Here is a 19,132-nt window from a genome sequence, read left to right as displayed (position 1 = left end):
TTTTAAATTCCTCTCCCACATTCTGAATCGAGGGAGACATGCCAGCTAATAAATGACACGATTTGGAATTATAACATAATAAATAATAATAAAGTTTTTATTTTTATCCCGCTCCTTCCTGCGATCAGGGCGGCTTACAACAAAGTTAAAAACAGCAATATCAAAACAGTATAAAATACATACACATAAAATAAACCATACAATCAAAAAATAACAGGCTAAAAGCCCCTTAGCCCAACCTCTTGGCCAAGGAAGAGGAGGGAGGCCCACAGGATTTTAATCGGGGAATGCCTGTTGGAACAGGAAGGTTTTCAAATCCTTCCTGAATTGCGTCAGGGTGGTAGTCGAGCGGAGCTCAGTGAGCAGCGTATTCCAAAGGGCTGGGGCAGCAGTGGAAAATGTCCTCCGTGTAGTGGAGGATAATCTAGCCACAGGCACCTTCAGTAATTGCTGCCCAGACGTTCTGAGGGTGCGAGGCGGAATGTATGGGGAGAGGCGGTCCTTTAGGTATCCTGGGCCCAAGCCATTTAGGGCTTTATAGGTAATTACCAATGCCTTATATTGAGCCCGGAAGCGAATGGGCAGCCAGTGGAGATCTTTCAATACCGGTGTTATGTGGCTGGTCCTGGAAACGCCAGTGACCAGCCGGGCTGCCATGTTCTGCACCATTTGCAGCTTCCGAGTTTGGTATAAGGGTTGCCCCATGTAGAGTACATTGCAGAAATCCAATCTCGAGGTTACCAGAGCATGTACAACAGTTTCTAGATCCGTCTGGGCCAGGTATGGGCGCAGCTGGCGAATAAGCCGAAGCAGTCAGGTGAAGCGACGAATCAAGAAGCACCCCCAGACTGCGCACGGAGTCCTTCACAGGGAGTGTGACCCCGTTCAGGACAGGTGGAACCACCGCCATTCCTGGACCAGGGGAACCTATCACTAGTACCTCCGTTTTCTCTGGATTCAATTTGAGTCGGTTTTCCCTCATCCAGCCCATTACTGACTCTAGACAGGCCACGAGAGGAGAGACGCCATCCCCAGTCACTGCATCAGTCGGAGACATAGAGAAGATGATTTGGGTGTCATCAGCGTACAGTACTGATAACCCCGCGCCCCATGTCTCCGGATGATCTCTCCCAGCGGTTTCATGTAAATGTTAAATAGCATGGGATACAGAATGGCTCCTTGAGGGACCCCAGTTTTTAGGGGCCTCTCATCAGAGCACACGTCTCCCAGCTGCACCATCTGGGACCTCCCAGAGAGGTAGGACTGGAACCACTGGAGCGCAGTGCCCCCGATTCCCACCTCTGCCAGGCGTCCCAGAAGGATACCATGGTCTATGGTATTGAAAGCCGCTGAGATGTCCAAGAGCACCAACATGGTGATTGGCTTGAGATGCTCTTCAAGGAAGACACTAGAATGGATCCAGTATCTGGAGAATTTTTTTAAAATTTTTTTAATTCGATATATAAAAACATACAAACAAACTCAGATACATATAAACAATGAACATAAAAATCCTACTCTACAAAATAAAAACATAAGACATTACATAAAACAGCTTCCTGTCCCCGATCTTGAATATTCTCTTTTGCCCCCTCTTTAATCAAAATATTCCATCATTATTCTTTCCCGCAAACCTATTATTAAATTATATTCTATTCAAGTATATAATTTTTAGTCACATCATTGATTTATTTACAACCCTGTTATCTTCTCTTTTTTCATTTTTCTTCTTATAAGAAATTATTTATATTTTCCATATTCCTTATATAAATATATTTCATTGTACACACTCTGTTTGTTCCATAAAATAACCAACCATTCAAATAATCCTTTATCTCTATATATAATGTATAACTTAAACCCAATATATTACTCAATTGTCTTAAACATATTATCTTATCACACCCTTTGTTTATTAAGGTATTTCTCTGTTGGAGCTCATTCTTTTATAAATTTATCATTATTACCACTTCTTAGCAAAAACGTCAGTTTGTCCGGTATCATCATGTCCCATAATTTGATTCTCCATTCCTTTATTGTGAGTTCTTCTTTGCTTTTCCACTTTTTTTCAAAGGTCATTCTGGCTGCTACTATCGTATAAAAGATTATTTTGTCATATTTTTTTCTCTATATCAGCGTCATCTATCATATTCGAAAGGTAAAAGGTTGGTACCAGTTTGATTCGAATATCTAATATGTTTTCCAGTTCCATATTAGTTTGTCTCCAAAATGTTTGTGCTCTTGCACATTCCCACCATATATGGAAGAAAGTTCCAATCTTTGCTGGGCAGAGCCAACATCCTTTATTATCGTTTTTGTAAATTCTTGAAAGTCTTTCTGGGGACAGATACCATCTGTATTGTAGTTTATATTAGTTTTCTTTAATTTTGTAGCTTAGTGTGTACTTTATTCTCTTATTCCAATTTTTCCCCAGTTTTCTAACCTTATTGGCCTTTTTATATCCTGTGCCCAATTAATCATAAATTGTTTTATTGTTTCTTCTTCCATTGTCACATCTAGTAATAGCTTATATATTTTGGCAATTGAATGATCAATGTCCTGTCATTATTTTGTTAAATTCTGTTTCTTCCTTATCAATTTGTTGTAATTTCATATCTATTTTGAATCTTTCATAGATCTGTTTGTATAGATACCAGTTACATTTATAGCTGTTTTCAATCAGTTCTTCCATTGTCTTTATTCTTATTACTCCTTTTTCCAGTATTAACAATTCCTTGTATGTTATCCATGTTTCTTCCGTCATTTTTTCTCTTCTAAAAAAAGCTTCGTTTGTTGACGTCCAATTTGGGATTTTTTGCACAAAAAATGGTTTGTATTTTTGCCATATTCTTAAGAGGTGCTTTCTTATATAATGATTTTGAAATTCCTTATATACTTTTACTTTATCGTATATTAAATATGCGTGCCATCCAAAGACATTATCAAATCCTTCCAATTGCAGTAATTTATCATTTTTGATAAATTCTTTAATTCCTTCTAAACAGCATGCATGATAATATAATTTGAAATTTGGTACAGCAAATCCACCTTTTTCCTTTTTGTCTTGCAAGATTTTCAATTTAATTCTTGGTGTTTTGTTGTTCCAATTAAATTTACTAATTTCTTTTTCCCATTCTTTGAAAGGTTTGTTGCTTGTTATAATCAGTAGCGTTTGGAAGAGAAACTTTAATTTGGGTGTTACAGTGCGCCCTTCTTTTATGTGGGGGATCCACTCCGCCCCTCCCGCACAAAAGAAAAAGCGCGTATGCTCGAGTCCTATTACAAGTAATGGGGCTCGTGCTTGTGGTGATGTGGGGTGGCAGTGCACGCATGCCACGGGTGCAAACACCATTGTTTCTTCCGGCATGCGCCGCTACTTTTTCTGGTGCTGCTTTTAGCATATGCTGAAAGCAGCATATTTTGCAGCCGCGTATGACACGAGCGCACTGTACATACATTTTAACTGTTGATATTCTGTTGATGTTGATATTGGTTACATAAACACCTAAATATTTAATTTTTTCTTTTATTTCAAATCCAGATATTTCTCTCAGTTTCTCTTTTTCTTTCTTCGTCAAGTCAAGCGTTAACATTTTTGTTTTGTTTTCATTAATTTTTAGTCCAGCATACTTTCCATATTCTTTAATCGTCTCCAGTAGTGGTGCTATGCTTTCCTGAGGTTTAGATAATGATATTACCATGCCGTCGGCATATGCTTTGGTTTTGTATTCAAAATTCTTGATTTTTATTCCTGTTATCGATTTTTCTTCTCTGATTTTATTGTTAAGGATTTCCAACGCAGTTACGAATAGTAGTGGGGATAGTGGACACCATTGCCTGATTCCCTTCTGTACCTGTATTTTCTTAGTCTTTTTATCATTAATCAAAATTTTTGCGTCTTGTTCATTGTAAATTGCTTTTATCCACTTTAAGAAGTTTTGACCCAAACTCATTTTTTCCAATATTTGTATCATGTAGACCCAATTTAGATTATCGAAAGCTTTCTCCGCATCAAGAAAAATTAAGACAGCTTGTTTATCTGGCCTTTTATTATGTAATAACATGTCTTATATTTTCCTTCTTTTGTCATTTAGGGAGAAAACCACATTGATCCCTGTTTATCCAGTCTTTTAGATTTTTTAAAATCTGTCTGCCAATATTCATGTGAAGATCTTGTAATCGGAGTTTAATAATGCAATGGGTCTATAATTCTTGGGATCTTCCAGTTCCTTAGCAGTATCTGGAGATTTGATTCTTCCTCAAATCTCAGGACAGCTTCCAATACTCTCTCCATAGGAATATAACAAGTCCTTACTCTTTCAATAAGTCTTTTCCTGAATGTGAAAGATTAATACTTACTGTGTAGGGCCATTCACATGTATAAAGAAAACAAAGGTAGTTACTGGAAGGCAGTATTGTCTTCTCCACACCACCTTTTCCTTCTGAGTCTTTCTCTTCTATTGGCCAAGGTTTTTGCATTTTCTAAACCAGCCTGTTGTCTTCAAATATTGTGGAGGATGCAATCCTGTAACCAGTGTTGAAGTGAGATTTAACTGCCAGTCCCAGGGCTTGCTGTCCCATTAGCCTGTATATGGTGCTGCTTCCCACTCTTGTTACTATCCTTTTGATGGCATGGTTGCCTCCTCCACTTTTGAGTGTGAGGGCTAATGCTGTCAGATCTTTCTCCCTTTGGGCAGACAGGCATGGCTTCGGAGTACAGTTGCTATATCTCAAGGCCTGGCCCAAGCTTCCAGTTTTTGTGTGTGATCTCCAGGCACAACAAAATGAGGATGCACACATTCTCCAGCTTTGGGGGACTCGGCTCCAGGCAAGAGACAAGGGCTGTATGCAAATCTCCAGCTCAATTACATAAGCAGCAGCTTCTTACAAGGACTGATTTCTTACTGTGATTGCAAAGACTGTCCAGGTGGGTCTATGTATTCAGCTTCTCCTTCCCTCCCAATCATTGGGATGCTAGGGCTTACCCTCTTCTTGCTCTCCATCCAATTTTCACTAGAGGCAAATAGTTTAGATTAAATGTTCCTTCTGCCACATTCTGAAATAGGCAAGGAGTAATTCCCTTGTTTCACCTTGATCTAGGAACAGCTTCTTTAGCTTTCTGTCTTAAATCCCAAACATGAAAATATGCTCTCTCTCTCTCTCTCTCTCTCTCTGTGTGTGTGTGTGTGTATGGGACAAGCTGTGAGCACCTCTGTATAACACTTAATGATATGAATAACACTTAATGATATCACCAGAAGCCATCTCTGGGTCTTGGGTTTTGGCCTGGAAACCACAGGGCCTGAGGAGATCATGAACTGGCAACCCTAACTGCTCAGGAAGCAAAATGCTGGCCCCGAGATAAACTACAGGATAGGTGTTTGCAAATGTTCCTTCACCATCACATTGTTACAGAGGGAAATTTTTTAGGAGAGACTATGGGTGTGAAGGCTAACACTTTAATCCATCTTGTGGGAGGTCATTGATGGAAAATTCACAGTCTCATCTGTGTGGTTCAAAAGTTTATTCAAACCTGTTTAAAACCAGGTTTAAAACATCTGGAGAGCATTAGGCTGGGTCTGTCTTCTTAGGAAAGACTTTGGGGGTAGATTCCTAATGCTATGAAATGGGATGGGTTGCTCCAGTTTGGGATCTGATCTCAAAACAAAACAAAATAAAAAAAAAAACCCAGAAGGTTATCATCTCCCTATTCTATGTTTTTCCTCATACTTCCTTACCCTCTATATTTTAATCTTTTCTATCCTTGCCTCCATGTTCTTTCCTACTCCATTTGCCCCTTTGAACCCCTAATCTGGTTTACATCATCATCTCCTAGATCTCCGATTATGACTTCTAAATATACCTAGGCCTTACGCCCTAATCTTCATTTCTACTATTTTATTTTGTTTCTTGTTAATCTCAGCCCAGACAACAAAAACAAGAAAGCAAGCAAACAAAAACAATAGTTGAAGAGCTGATGGATTGATTCTGTGCGTGAAACAGCTTGTTTGCATATGGTGAAGCATTCTCATTGCAACATCTGATGGTGGTGAAATAAACACAGGGTGTTGTCTTTAATAGCTCAAAACAATCTACAATTTTGGCAGTAAGACACTGAGAAACTATTCTCAGCTGCTTTAGCTTTATGTCTTCTCATCTTTACATCTTTAGGTCAAGTAATCTTTATTAGATTCTTGATTAAATTACCCCCTCAAGCAAAATCCAGCAGTCAATTACTGCACATAGAAGTGTTATTGCCAATACTTGCATACATATGGATTCTATTTTCCAATGCTCAAAACAATGCACTTTAAAATTTTCATACAAAATAAGATCCGGGGTAGTCCAAGTAATTTTGCTGTCTGAGGCCCCAATGCACACAGTGAAGCAGCCAGCTCAGACTGTAGGTTATGGGTGTCATGAAAAAGGCAGGGAGTTATTACTGGATTTTTCGATTGTCAGGCATGCATTAAAGGTTGAGCATTAATCTATATGTAATCTATATCTATATATATTCTAGCCTGATTGAACAGATGGAGGCTGGAAATAGCATAAAAGCCAATTCATGCGGCACATAATCAAACTGTTACACAGCCTCCAACATGGGCATATCTGTCTTGGACAGCCCCTATGCTTATAATGCTTTTCTTGACTGGGAAATAGCAGTAAAATGCTGGTAAAAAAATAGAATGAGAGAAACTCCTCTCTAATTAGTATGCAAAGGGCTTTTGTAGCACCTTTGAGACTAGCTGAGAGAAAGAAGGTCATAGCACAAGCCTACATAGATTTGAGCCTACTTCCTCAGATGTATAGGAAGTAGATTCAAGTCTACAAAATGGTACCAGCGTTTTTATTTCAGCTAGTCTCAAAGGTCCCTTTGCATGTTGATTTTCCAGACTAATACAGGTATGTATTTGAATCCTCTCTAATTATCAATGAATTGGGATATAGTAACTATGTAACACTTATCTAGAACAGATGAATGCCTGAAATTCATATAACAGGGACAATTAATTACAGTACCTATATGTTTGATACAGAAAAGAAATATGCAAGTTCAGTTTCTTATACAGTGGGCCCTTGCTATCTGCTGAGGTTTGTTTCCAGGATTCCCTCCCACTAGGGAATACCAAAATCCATGGATGCTCAATGATGTAGTAAAATGGTGTCCCTTATATAAGATGGTGAACAACTCAAATACATTTTTTAGCCACGGCAGGTTGAATCTGTGGATGAAGAATCCATGGATATGGAGGGCTGACTGTAAATGTGTGACTATAAAGATACCTATTAGTGACTGTTTGCTATAATGAGTATGAAGGAATATGATGTATGATTAGTCATGCCTTACGTGAAAGGTAAAGTTAACTTTAAACTATGGGAGTAAAAATTGGAAATTGTATGTTCCTTCCTAAGGAATGTGTATATGTATACTATTTTGTCAATTTTAATAAACTGCCTGCTTATTCTCACATATTGATATTCCAAAACTTAACAGTGCTCAAGTGGAGTGTTAATTGTAAATCTTCTTGTTGGAACTATGGTGTTGTACATGAGTTGGGAGCCCAGGGAACCAGAAGATGATGACACAAACCTGCCAACAAATACAGATTTATTGACAGCAAAGAAACTTCATTCCCTTAACCTAAAGAGATAGGGATGGAGAACCATGCCTATTTCTCTTGGGAAGATTTGGGATTTCATGAAATGGCAGTATTTTGTTACTTATTTAATTTGTTATTTTATAGTTGGGGGACTTATTTAATTTGTTATTTTATAGTTTTATAGCTGTGACTTTTTGCCTGTGGTGTTAAAATAACTTGGCTGGTTTTGACTACAATATACTTGTCCCAGGAGAGTTAGACAACATTTCTTTTTGATCTGCATCAGGCAGAAGAATTATTGGGTTAACTAACAATGTGTTTTAGTCTTCGGTACCATAATTTGCTGCCTGCTCCTTCGCTCTTCCTAATGAACCCTAGTTAGAAAAAGGCTTAATCCTTCTTTTTCTTACTACTTTTATCATAAGTGGCAGTGAGGGCCAGTGTGGCATAGTGGTTTGAGTGTTTGACTATGACTCTGGAGTCCAGGGTTTGATTCCCAGCTTGGCCATGAAACCCACTGAGTGAACTTGTGCAAGTGGAGGACAGGGGTTTTGGAGATGTCTCATCCACATCATTGCTATGAGTTGGAGGTGACTTGAAGGCAGTCAACAGAAACAAAAAATTATTAAATCTACACTCTCTACTCCTCGCCACAGGAACTGGGGTCTTAATTAATTTTAAATAGTCATTAAAACACTTGAAAACACCACCTTAAACAATAAATGAAAATACTAGAGGTCCAGGAGGTACATAGATACTCAGTCAGTGACTGAAGGCCTGCTAGAATAAGGCCTGCTGGTGGAAGGACAACAGAGATGGGGCTAGCTTAGTCTTCTTAAGAAGAGTATTCCTCAGTCTAAGAGTGGCAACCAGGAAGGCCATGACTCCACCAAACATACTTCTGGAAGTAGTGGGACTGAGTGAAGGGCTTGTCCTGCATCTCATATAACAAATGAGGAGATATAGCTCTTTAAATAAACTGGATCTGAGCCACATAGGGCTTTATGTGTCACAACCAGCAAATAATGACAAAGGAGGCATTTCTAATTGCTAAAGAGAATAATTGCAAGCCCTAGAGCCTAGTAAACTCAGACAAGAACACTACTTTGTGAGGCACTGGCATATAGAATCTAACGTAATCATTTGAGGACAATGAACAATTTCCTCTTAGGTCCACACAGCAGAACTGGTTTTACTTGAGCCACACTTCTGAAAAGAAATTTATATGCTTGAGTGACAACAATGCTGTGAGAATGCTGTTTCTTTTCTTTTAAGCAAAAGTAATTTTTATGCATTCTTGGTTAATTGAATTCTTCCAGTGAACCAAAACACTAAACCTGAATGCTGTTTGAGAAAAAAGGGGTGGTGTTTCTTTACTATTTATTAATGATAAAGTTTATCTAGCCATAATCCTTGAAGGCAGAAACAGGAAAGGCTATGTTCTTCATGAAGAAAAAGAAAGGAAAAAACTAGAAGAACAGATCATTTGCAGCTTGCAATGAATAATAATAATAATAATAATAATAATAATAATAATAAACCATACAGTACTTGTTTGGGAAGAAGCCCCACCAAACTCAGTGGGACGTATGAGAGATCTGTGAGAGTATCCTTAAGAGATATCAAACACTAAATGGTATGCATTTCTTTATGCATCATTTAAGTTTTAATACCTTAAAAGCTGTTACTGGTAATTTGGCACCTAAGTGAGTTCAACAGATGTATGTGGGATCCTGTATCTCAAATGAGACACAATAGATTTTCTTAGGTCTTGACAGTAGAAATATTAGAAAGTGTGTTCCAATGCATATAAGATGATGATTGGGCCCTGCTGAAGAGTTATCTAAAGAATTATCAGATCATTCAAAAATTATATTTAAATCTTTGACATATTAAAAATGGTAATTAACATTATTGCAGGAATTATCCATGTATGATTTGATTTATAACCAATCTACTGATGAAAAAAAATATGAAGAATAATACAGTGAGCCTGCGCCATACGCGGACTTCCCTTCCACGGCTTTCAGCATATGCTGAAGCCGTGGCTCAATGTAATTAATGGTGCACATGGCCATGGTGTGTACGCTGCATGGTGTCGCATGCACACGCCCCATTATGTTCAATGGGGCACGAGCATATGTGATTTTCTCCTTACATGGGGGTGGTCCGGAACGAATGCCCTGTGTAAGGGAAGGGAGGGCTGTACTCTGTAAGAACTCTATTCACATTGTATATATGACTAGAAAATGAAAAGTGATGGATTCATATGAAAAAAAATCAGCTTGCTCATGTTCTTTTGCTGATGGATTGGCTTCCTTCTGCGAACTTCACAAGGACACAATTTCTCATTTCAATATTGTATGTGTGCTCATCTGTACAGCAAGCTATAAGTCAAGGGAAGGTTTTTGATATGACCTGTGGATAAGTTGAAGGTAAAAGTTAGGGGGCTATAACAAAGGATGCATAGGAGGAAACACCACTTCCGTCCCTCCTTCTCCTTCTCTGGACCTCTCCCAACCACCTAACACAACTTTCCAGGTGCAGGAGGAGAGGTTTTAACATCAAATTGAGGAAGGAAGGAAGTGGAGCTAAATGGGGTGTTTCTTTGATGGGAAGAGAAGGCTTTCAAATTGGATTAGGAAGTCAAAGAAGTGGAACTAAATGGGATATTTCTTTGATGAGAAGAGAAGAGAAGAGAAGAGAAGAGAAGGCTTTCAAAGCGGATTGGAAAGAGAAAGAAGTGGAACTAAAAGGGGTGTTCCTTTGATGGAAAGAGAAGGCTTTCAAATCGGATTGGGAATGGAAAGAAGTGGAGCTAAAAGAGGTGTTTCTTTGATTGGAAGAGAAGGCTTTGAAATTGGATTGGGAAATTCACACACACACACACACACAGAGCCTGCTTCTAGGCACAAAGAGTGGGGGAAAGTGGGGCATCACAGGGGTGTTTGTTTTAGGACCTTTCTAACCAGTATTAGTGTATTGACCCATATATAACTTGACCCAGGATTTTAGAGTCAATTTTGGGGAATAAATTTCTCAACTTATAGTCGAGTATATATGGTATGTTATTGGCAAAAAGAAAATATGCTGGCGTCTTTGGTCCAACCCTTTTGCCTTTGGCATAGTCTCCAACTCTCCTGATTTTGCAGGACAGGCCTGATGAATAACATGTCATCCCACTTTATTTAGCTGCTTTCAAGGTGTTTTACAGAACACCCAAAAAGGGCGCTCTGCTGGTGCCTGTGTTTGCTGCCTGAGGGAACTGCAGTGGACAAACCGCGTGGTTCCCCAGCACCGCAAAAAGAACCCGCAAAAAGCGGGTTCTTTTTGCGGCTTGGTTATGACACCGCAAGGTGCCAATGATGCACTTGCGGTGTCATAACCATGCCGCAATGTGCAGACGCTAAGCATCCGCCACATCAAAATGGTGGCGCCCATGTGTACTGGACGCCGCCATTTTGACGTACCCAATACGTACTAGCAGTGAGGCCTGATTGGATGCTGCGCCCTCGGCCAACCCCTAGTATATACTAGGGGCGGGCCAAACACCCGTCTGGAATGCGCCCAAGTTTCCCTCTCATCCTCCCACTTGCCTCCATTGTCCTCACCTTACTTTAGTTCTTGCAAACTGAGTTGACCTGAAAAAAAGACTTTGCCTTCAATTAGGTCATCCAGAGAAGGAAGGAAGGAAGGAAGGAAGGAAGGAAGGAAGGGGTAAAACATGCTTAGCAGTAGACTCAGGCAAATGTGAACTGCTGCATTCTTTTCTAGCTTGTGCATTCTTTCTTGTCAATAACTTTCCCCATCTTGAATACATTCTGATGTTGTGTGGCCACATGTGTCCCAGTAGTTATCTCTGAAATATTGGAAGGTATGCTTTGGTTCATAACATCGGTGGAATACACTCCTCAAACACGTAGATAAAACTGAATTTTACCCTTCAGCTGAATACCAGAACCTCCAGTCAGTATGAGTACAAGAAACAACATTATAAAGTGTTGTCCAATTTTAATGATGGCCAGCTTGTAAGTGCAAAACAAACAGACATACATAAAAATGCAAGCAAAAAAAAATATTGACAGAGAGATATTTGCTTCTGGACTCTCTGTGTAACACAGTTATCATAAGCAGCAGAACAAGATCCTTGCCACTGCACTTATGCAAGTATCAGAAACTGGGCAGGAGGCCACTGTCAAGCCTTATCTGCTTGGTTCTTTGTACTGAGAAGTACCAGCGTTTTGTTTCCTGAAAGCTTCTGAAGAGCTATTCATGAACATCTGCAGCCAGGGGATGAAATCTGCCAGTTTGATTATGTCATTGCAAAGGGAAATTGTTTTGATGATGTTGTGCTCAGCAACAGATGTCAATTGTCAACAAAAGGCAAAGCGTCATTATTACATTAATACTTAGGGTTGCTTCCCTTTGGCACATTCAGATCCTAACATTTGGAACAGAAAGTTGGAGTATGTACAGTATATGCTTTTTGTATCTCTTGGAGCAGCCTCTAGAGGGAGACAGTTTTAGAGAGACAGTTCCTGAAGCTGGAGAGTTCTGGAAGTCCCAGTGGCTGTGTTTGTGTTTGAGGGAGTAAGGAGTTTATTGGCGACAAAGCATGTGATAGTTACAAAGCTTGTGCTAAAGAAAATGGCCTTGTGTCATTGATAAATTAAACTTCTGTTGTTTTAATGTACAGGATCATTGTCATCTCTATGTAATAATATGGCTGCCAGAGTTGCTGGAGTAGGTTGCAAAGTCACACAAATGTTTTATTCAAAGTATATTTCTTTTTCTTAAATAGCACTAGTTTCACTGCAAGACCACAAACTTGCTTAGCATATTTATGATTAAGCAAGTCCCACAGTGCTGAAAGCAAATAAATATTGGGTACATTGTAAAAACATGATTTGAAAGTAGGTTGTTTTAATGCTCTTGTGCTTCTTTCTACTGTTTGATACATTTATTTCATCACTGGATCTTAATTTTTCTTGTTCATGAATGGAAGTTCATCCTGGCAAACTGTCATGCTGGAACCAGTGGCGTCACTAGGTAGCGTCACTTTGGCACTGGCTGGAAATCAAAATTCTCCTCCACATTTGTACCAGCAAGTTCAGGAATTATCCATCATTTCCATGCTATCACAACAGAGCCTCCTTTGGCAGTTCCATGCTGCAATGACTTTGTTTAAAGGGAAGCATCATCACAGGACAGTAGATTCTGGGGAGAGGAACAGTTAAACTGAAGACGGGGTGTCCCACTGGTCTGCCTCTTGGTTTGCTTGGCTGCTGTTACTCAATCCATGCCATTTCTGGGTGAGAGTAGTGCATTTACACAGCAAGCATGCAGTGTAATTGCATGGCAAGCATGTTTGGCTGTTAATAAGCAATAATTATGTACCTTTTTTGACCATCTGTAAATACAAGAGTTAGGTGTGTCTAAGTACAAAGGTGACATTCTAGTATAATGTAATAAACACACACAGAGCCAAATCTTTTTTATTTGTATTCAGAGTTAAATATTACTGGGTTTAATGTAAAAAGGAGGAGGTGAAAAAAGGAATGGAGCAGCACCTTTAAGAACAGACCATTTTTATTTGCATGAGATTTCATGGATATAAACCACTTCTTTGAACGCTCACAGAGGTCCAAAACACAGTGCAGAAATAATCCATCTTGACACCGCTTTAACTGGCTCAGTGCTAGGGAATTCTGGGACCTGTAGTTTTGTGAGACATTTAACCTTCTCTGTCAGAGAGCTCTGGTGTCACAATAAACTACAATTCCCAGGATTCCCTAGCACTGAGCCAGGGCAGTTAAAGCAGTCTCATACTGGATTATTTCTGCAATTGTGAGAGTGGGATGGAATGTAAAAGCATCCAGGATGTAAATCATGACCCTTGTGGTAAATCTTCAAAGGGCTCTGCAGTGAGATACAGGTCTTTTAGATCTTTACAGTATCAGTTAGTGTTGATTTGTGAAAGCAATAAATCTGCTTACTGTGCCTTGGGTGAAAAGATTGCTTTTGTTGCTGTAGTGAGGACTCTTGTATATTGTATGTAGTGCGCCATGAAGCCGTTGTCTTTGTTCATATCTCTTTTCATGGCTTGGAATTTGTAAACATAATTCAATACAGCTTTCTAGTGTTTCTTTGTAATTTTCTTGTTCAACGACCACAATCTTTAAATCCCATACTGTATTTCCAGAAAGGTTGAAATGTTCTGCAACTTGTGTTTGGTTACTACTGTTTTTCATGTCAGATTTGTGTCCATTTATCCTCTTATGTAGAGACTGGAGATTTTCAGATGGGGGGAAAAAAGAGAAAAGGCATAATCCTGGCATAATCATGTGATTGTGCTGAAGATTTTCAGACAACATAGCGCTCATCCAGGACTTATCTTGTGAAGATCCAGGAATGCTCCTGGAATAAAACATTCACAAGGAAGTCCTGTGAATGGCTTTTCAATAGCGTGAATGAAGCGCGATTGTGAAGGTGCAAAAGTTAATCGTGCTTTATTCATGCTATTGCGTAAGCAACCAGGGACAGGTAAGACTGCTTTTCAGTGGAGGCAATCCATTCTAATTGCCAGGATAAGTTTTGCAGTGGATTTCCTTCTTCTTCTGAGGTATGGGGCACGATTTTGTTTACAGTGGATTAAAAGTAAATGTGGTGAAGTAATAAATTATTGTATTTTATTCCGTACGGGATGAAAACATGATTTGCAGACATGCACCATAGCACCAAAATGGAGCATGCGCAAAACAATAAATTCCTGTGTTCTAATGATTCATTCATGGCTGTGTGCTGAACATTATCTCGATATTATTTGGCATTTATGTCGCAATTATTTCACGACTGCATGACAAGTGCTATAGTGCTATTGTAGATGAGTGCTATAGTGCTATTGTTGTGTTAGCATTCATTACTGCAATTACTGCTGAATTGGCCCTAGTGTGATAATCTCCGTTGAGTTGTTTGTCCGATGCAGAGTATAGATAGACATTGCTTGCATAGGATGGCGTACAGAGAGCCTGTAGTAGATTTACTAGAGGACAGACCAAATATTGCCTTACTGATTTGTTTCCTCATTTCCTTTCTTCACTTTCTTCTTCATTTTGTTTTGTCATCTCCTTGGGTGGATATTGTAGCTTGAGAAATGCCAGCTCTAAATCCAAGAGCTTTGAGTGAATTGAGTTTATCACACGGGAGGAATTTCTCTTAATTTCGAATGAAAAGAAAGTGGGGCCAGAACGCATTCATGTGAATTCGCTAGTTCAGTGAATTTACATGAATTTGAATTGCATTTGAACTGACTTCCCATTGCCCGAAAATAGCTTGCCATTGCCCGAAATTGCGTGTGGTAGTCTATCACGCAATAAATTGAAACCCCATTATTGTGTTTGGACTGACTTCCCATTACCCAAAATTGTGTGTGGTAGTCTATCACACAATAATGTTAAACCCCATGATTGCGTTTGGATTGCCATTGGATTTTACATCCAATTTCCCTTGTCTGATAAACTCCTTTGTTTTCTGGGCCTGAGCAGATGTGCTAGTTATCAGAAGTCTTGGCTATAAACAATAGATTTGGTAGTGTCTGCTGGGTGGAAACTGGAGGCATGTAAGTATGTGTAATGATCTGTGGCTTTTTGATAGAGTGTGGTACTTAGAATTCCATTCTGCAGTTGCATAGCAGTATCAAGGAATTGAATTTGTTGAGTAGATTGCTCCAGACTGTTCCAGACTCAGGGTGGAAGTTGTTGAAATCCCCATGTAGGTAGAGGAGCTGTTTTTAGGTGCATGAGCTGAGAAAGTGTTGTTCCAGGTCAGCCATTAAGATGTTTGCATATAGTGGTGCCATATGGGTCCTTTAGCCGTACCACTGGAGGCACGTGTTCTTCTCAAAAGTGAAGCAGTTATTAGTTAGTATAGATTTGAAAAATTGGGTGGCTAGGTCTGCTGATACTCCAAGAGTGAGGGTTTAGTGCTTGAGACATTGGGTCTTCCTGGATTGCCTTGTTTGTGTATTTTCAGTAGTAGATAGAAGAAGCCTGGTTTGGGCTCCTGGGTATGTCCATTTGAATCTGGTTCTATACATCAATGGAGAATTCTAAGTAATTTGCATAGTTCCTTCAGATATTCATCAGTGTGATCTTTAGAGAGGATTCTATAAAACATAGTCTAACTTGTTCATGATGACATCTCTTGTCAGCCTGACAACAGCAATTTTGAAGTCTTTCTCATCACAAGAAACGAGTTTCATCATTTCATCATTACTAGATTACAGTCTTTGGCTCCATTAAAGTAATTCATATTTGGCGTAACTATTATTAATGCTGTCTGACTCCTGACATTAAATTCACTATTCTGGGCACCAGATTTTTATTTTTTTTAAAAAGAAAAAAACCCAGAGTATTTTTATAGGCAAATGACTTGTAGCAATGGAGGCTTGTTGGCAAGATTTCTTCAGAGGCGTGCCACTGCCTTCCTCTAAGGCTGAGAGTGTGACTATTTCATGGTCACCCAGTGGGTTTCCGTGCTTGAGCAGGGATTTGAATGCTAGTTTCCTGGAGTCCTAATCCAAACTCAAACCACTATGCCACAATGGCACTCCTTTTTTAGAGACACCATGGAGCTATTATATTTGGAAGATGTGCATAAGATAATGGGCAAATATTTTGCAATGGAGGAGCTCTGACATGAATATTCTTGTATGTACACATAGCCCTACCACTAAGATACATGTCACCTATACTCAAATACTTGTCTGTCATGCTCTTTAATTAATCCAGTTTTCCATACTGGGTGGTCTGTTCACAGTTGCTAATACAGATTAGAATCCCTGCTTTATCTCTTAAGTGCAAACATGAGAAAAGTGGAATGGAAATAATTATTGGTCTTACTATAATTATATATGTGTGTGTATGTTGACTACCTGTACAGTCGATCAGTTAAGGATACTGAATCACTTCAAAATCTTGAGTGTGCTCCAGTATTTGCAAGCTTTGTTGTTGTGAGTTATGGCAACCCTAAGGTGACCCTATCACAGTGGTTTCTGAGGCTAAGAGTGTGTGTCTTGCCCAAAGTCATCTAGTGGGTTTCCATGGCCAAATGGGGATTCGCACCCTGGCCTGCAGTCATAGTCTGATGCTCAGACAACTACACAATGCTGGCTACACACATGTGTTTAAGCTACACAATTTTTATTAATAATGTTATTTATTTAAGTATCAAAGCTACTTGTACACTACCGACTCATTGCCACGTTACTGGTTATTGGTAAATAAATCTAACAATAACCATTAAAGGGAGCAGGAAGATAAAATCCAGAACAGGAAACAATAAACAACAGAACTGGGAAATCAAAGTTAATAATGAGGCTAGACACAAGGTGTGCTTGCCATGTTGTGGGCAAAGTCCTGTGGTCGACATCTACTTAACAGCAAAAACAATATTGTCCATGTAGACTTGCATGCCCTCAAGAGTTACAGAAGTAGAAACGTGTTTTTAAAAACCCAAACAAACCTAAGGGAGCCCTCATGAATCTAATCTGTGAGTATGAATGACTAGTAATCGGTGATAGACGTGTTTATCTGTTGTAATAGAAAAAGTCATGAAGGGAATCCAGTAACACATTTTGGTGGGCGGGTGAAGGAGATTTGTAGCACAAGCTTTTGTGAACTCCAGCCTGAAGAAGTTCACTAGAGTCCATGGAATTTATCAGACAAGGGAAATTGGAAGTACAATTCAATGGCAATCTGAATGCAATCATGGGGTTTCATGTTACTGCGTGATAGACTACCACACACAATTTTGGGCAATGGCAAGCTATTTTGGGGCAATGGGAAGTCAGTTCAAATGCAATTCGAATTCATGTAAATTCACTGAACTAGCAAATTCACGTGAATGCGTTCTGGCCCCACTTTCTTTTCATTTGAAATTAAGAGAAATCCCTCCTGTGTGATAAACTCCCCTGAAGATCCAATTTTCCCTGGATCCCTTTGTTTTTCCATGGGCTAAGAAGTGATTTAAGAGGATGAGGAAATGAGGGTATGGAATGATATATCCTGAAAAGGGCACAGTGTGAACCTTCAGCAGGAACACTCTGCTCTTGGTTCTGGGCCCCACAACAAACTCCAACTCCCAGAATTCCATAGCCTTGAGCCAGACAAAGAGTTAAAGCGATGTCAAAGCGGGTTATGATTTCTCCAGTGTGGATGCAGCCCTTTGGGGCAGGCCAAGTGCGAAGGCCTTTTGCGGCCTAGCAGAGGCCTTCCCCCACTGCTACTACTACTGCTGCTGCTGCATAAGGCGGCGGCTCCAGCAGAGGGCGCTGCCCGGGGCCTGGCTGACCCAGGGGGCCTCCTCCAAACTCGGCTCCGGCGCCTCAGGGGCCTAGCAAGGCCTGGCTGGCGGAGGGGCGGAGGAGGAGGAGGAGGAGGGGGTTTGTCCCCTGCGCCGGAGAGGCCGGCCCTGGGCCCGGGACCATGTTCACCAGCACGGGCTCCAGCGGCCTCTGTAAGTGGAGGGGGCTGCGTTTGAGGGGAGTCTCGGGTTGGCCCTGAAAGGGAGGAGGGGAAGGGGAGCCTCGTCGTCCCTGTCCCGCCCTCCCAGAGGAGGAAGGAAGGAAGGAAAGGAGGGAGGAATGGTCCTTGTTCTCCCCTTCCACGTTTCCCTCCTTGGGAAGGATGGAGTGGAAACACGCACACATGTCTGTGTGTGTGTGTGTGTGGTGTGTGGTGTGTGTTGTGATTTGAACTCAGATCCCTGGGTCCAGCCCTGGTCTAAAGTCCCTCTGCCTGTCTAGTTTCCAGGCGCCTAGTGGTGGGAGCCCAGAAGGCAGCCTCTTCCCCTCCCCTCCCCTCCCTCCTCCTCCTCTCCATGGTTTGTTGTTGCTGTTCATGTTTTATGCCCTCACATATATGGGCCAAAACACACTGCAGAAATAATCCATCTTGAGGCCGCTTTAACTGCCCCATGGCTCAGTGCTAGGGAATCCTGGGAATTGTATTTTGTTGTGGCACCACGGCTCTCTCTGACAGAGAAGGCCCAATGCTTCACAAAACTACACTTGGGCAGTGGGACACACTCCTTCCTTGGCGAGTGGTGGAGTCTCCTACTTTGGAGGGCTTTAAACAGGCTGCATCTGTCAATAGGGGTGCTTTGGTTGAGAGTTCCTGCATGGCAGAATGAGGTTGGACTGGATCAGGGCCCTTCTTGGGGTCTCTTCCAACTCTACGATTCTACTCTATGCTTCCATGGGATTCCCTAGCATTGAGCCAGGGCAGTTAAGGCAGCCTCAGGATGGATTATTCCTGTGGTTTGTTTTGACCCATAGAATCACAGAGTGGGAAGAGACCACAAAGACCATCTATTCCAATCACCTTCTGCCATGCAGGAACTCACAATCAAAGCACTCCTGATAAATAGCCACCCAGCCTCTATTTAAAAACCTCCAAAGAAGGAGACTCTACCACACTCAAGTGGTTTCCAGTTTACACCCATCCTAAGGAGAACCTATCATGGGGTTT

At 40.5% G+C, this 19,132-nt stretch overlaps 1 protein-coding gene across 1 annotated transcript in view; it reads left to right on the top strand.

Moving 5' to 3' along the window:
* The first annotated feature begins 17,953 nt into the window (after positions 1-17,953).
* Positions 17,954-19,132, top strand: part of UBAC2 (UBA domain containing 2) — a 104,896-nt gene continuing 103,717 nt past the window's right edge. Inside the window, exon 1 of the mRNA XM_042458092.1 lies at positions 17,954-18,119. Within this exon, the coding sequence (XP_042314026.1) occupies positions 18,089-18,119 (31 nt within the window). The 5' untranslated portion in view covers positions 17,954-18,088. The remainder of the gene's footprint in view (positions 18,120-19,132) is intronic.

This window comes from Sceloporus undulatus, chromosome 3 (genome assembly GCF_019175285.1).
Source record: "Sceloporus undulatus isolate JIND9_A2432 ecotype Alabama chromosome 3, SceUnd_v1.1, whole genome shotgun sequence".
NCBI lineage: Eukaryota > Metazoa > Chordata > Lepidosauria > Squamata > Phrynosomatidae > Sceloporus > Sceloporus undulatus.
Note: the sequence above shows the minus strand (reverse complement) of the source record. Positions and strands in the feature narration are given on the sequence as shown.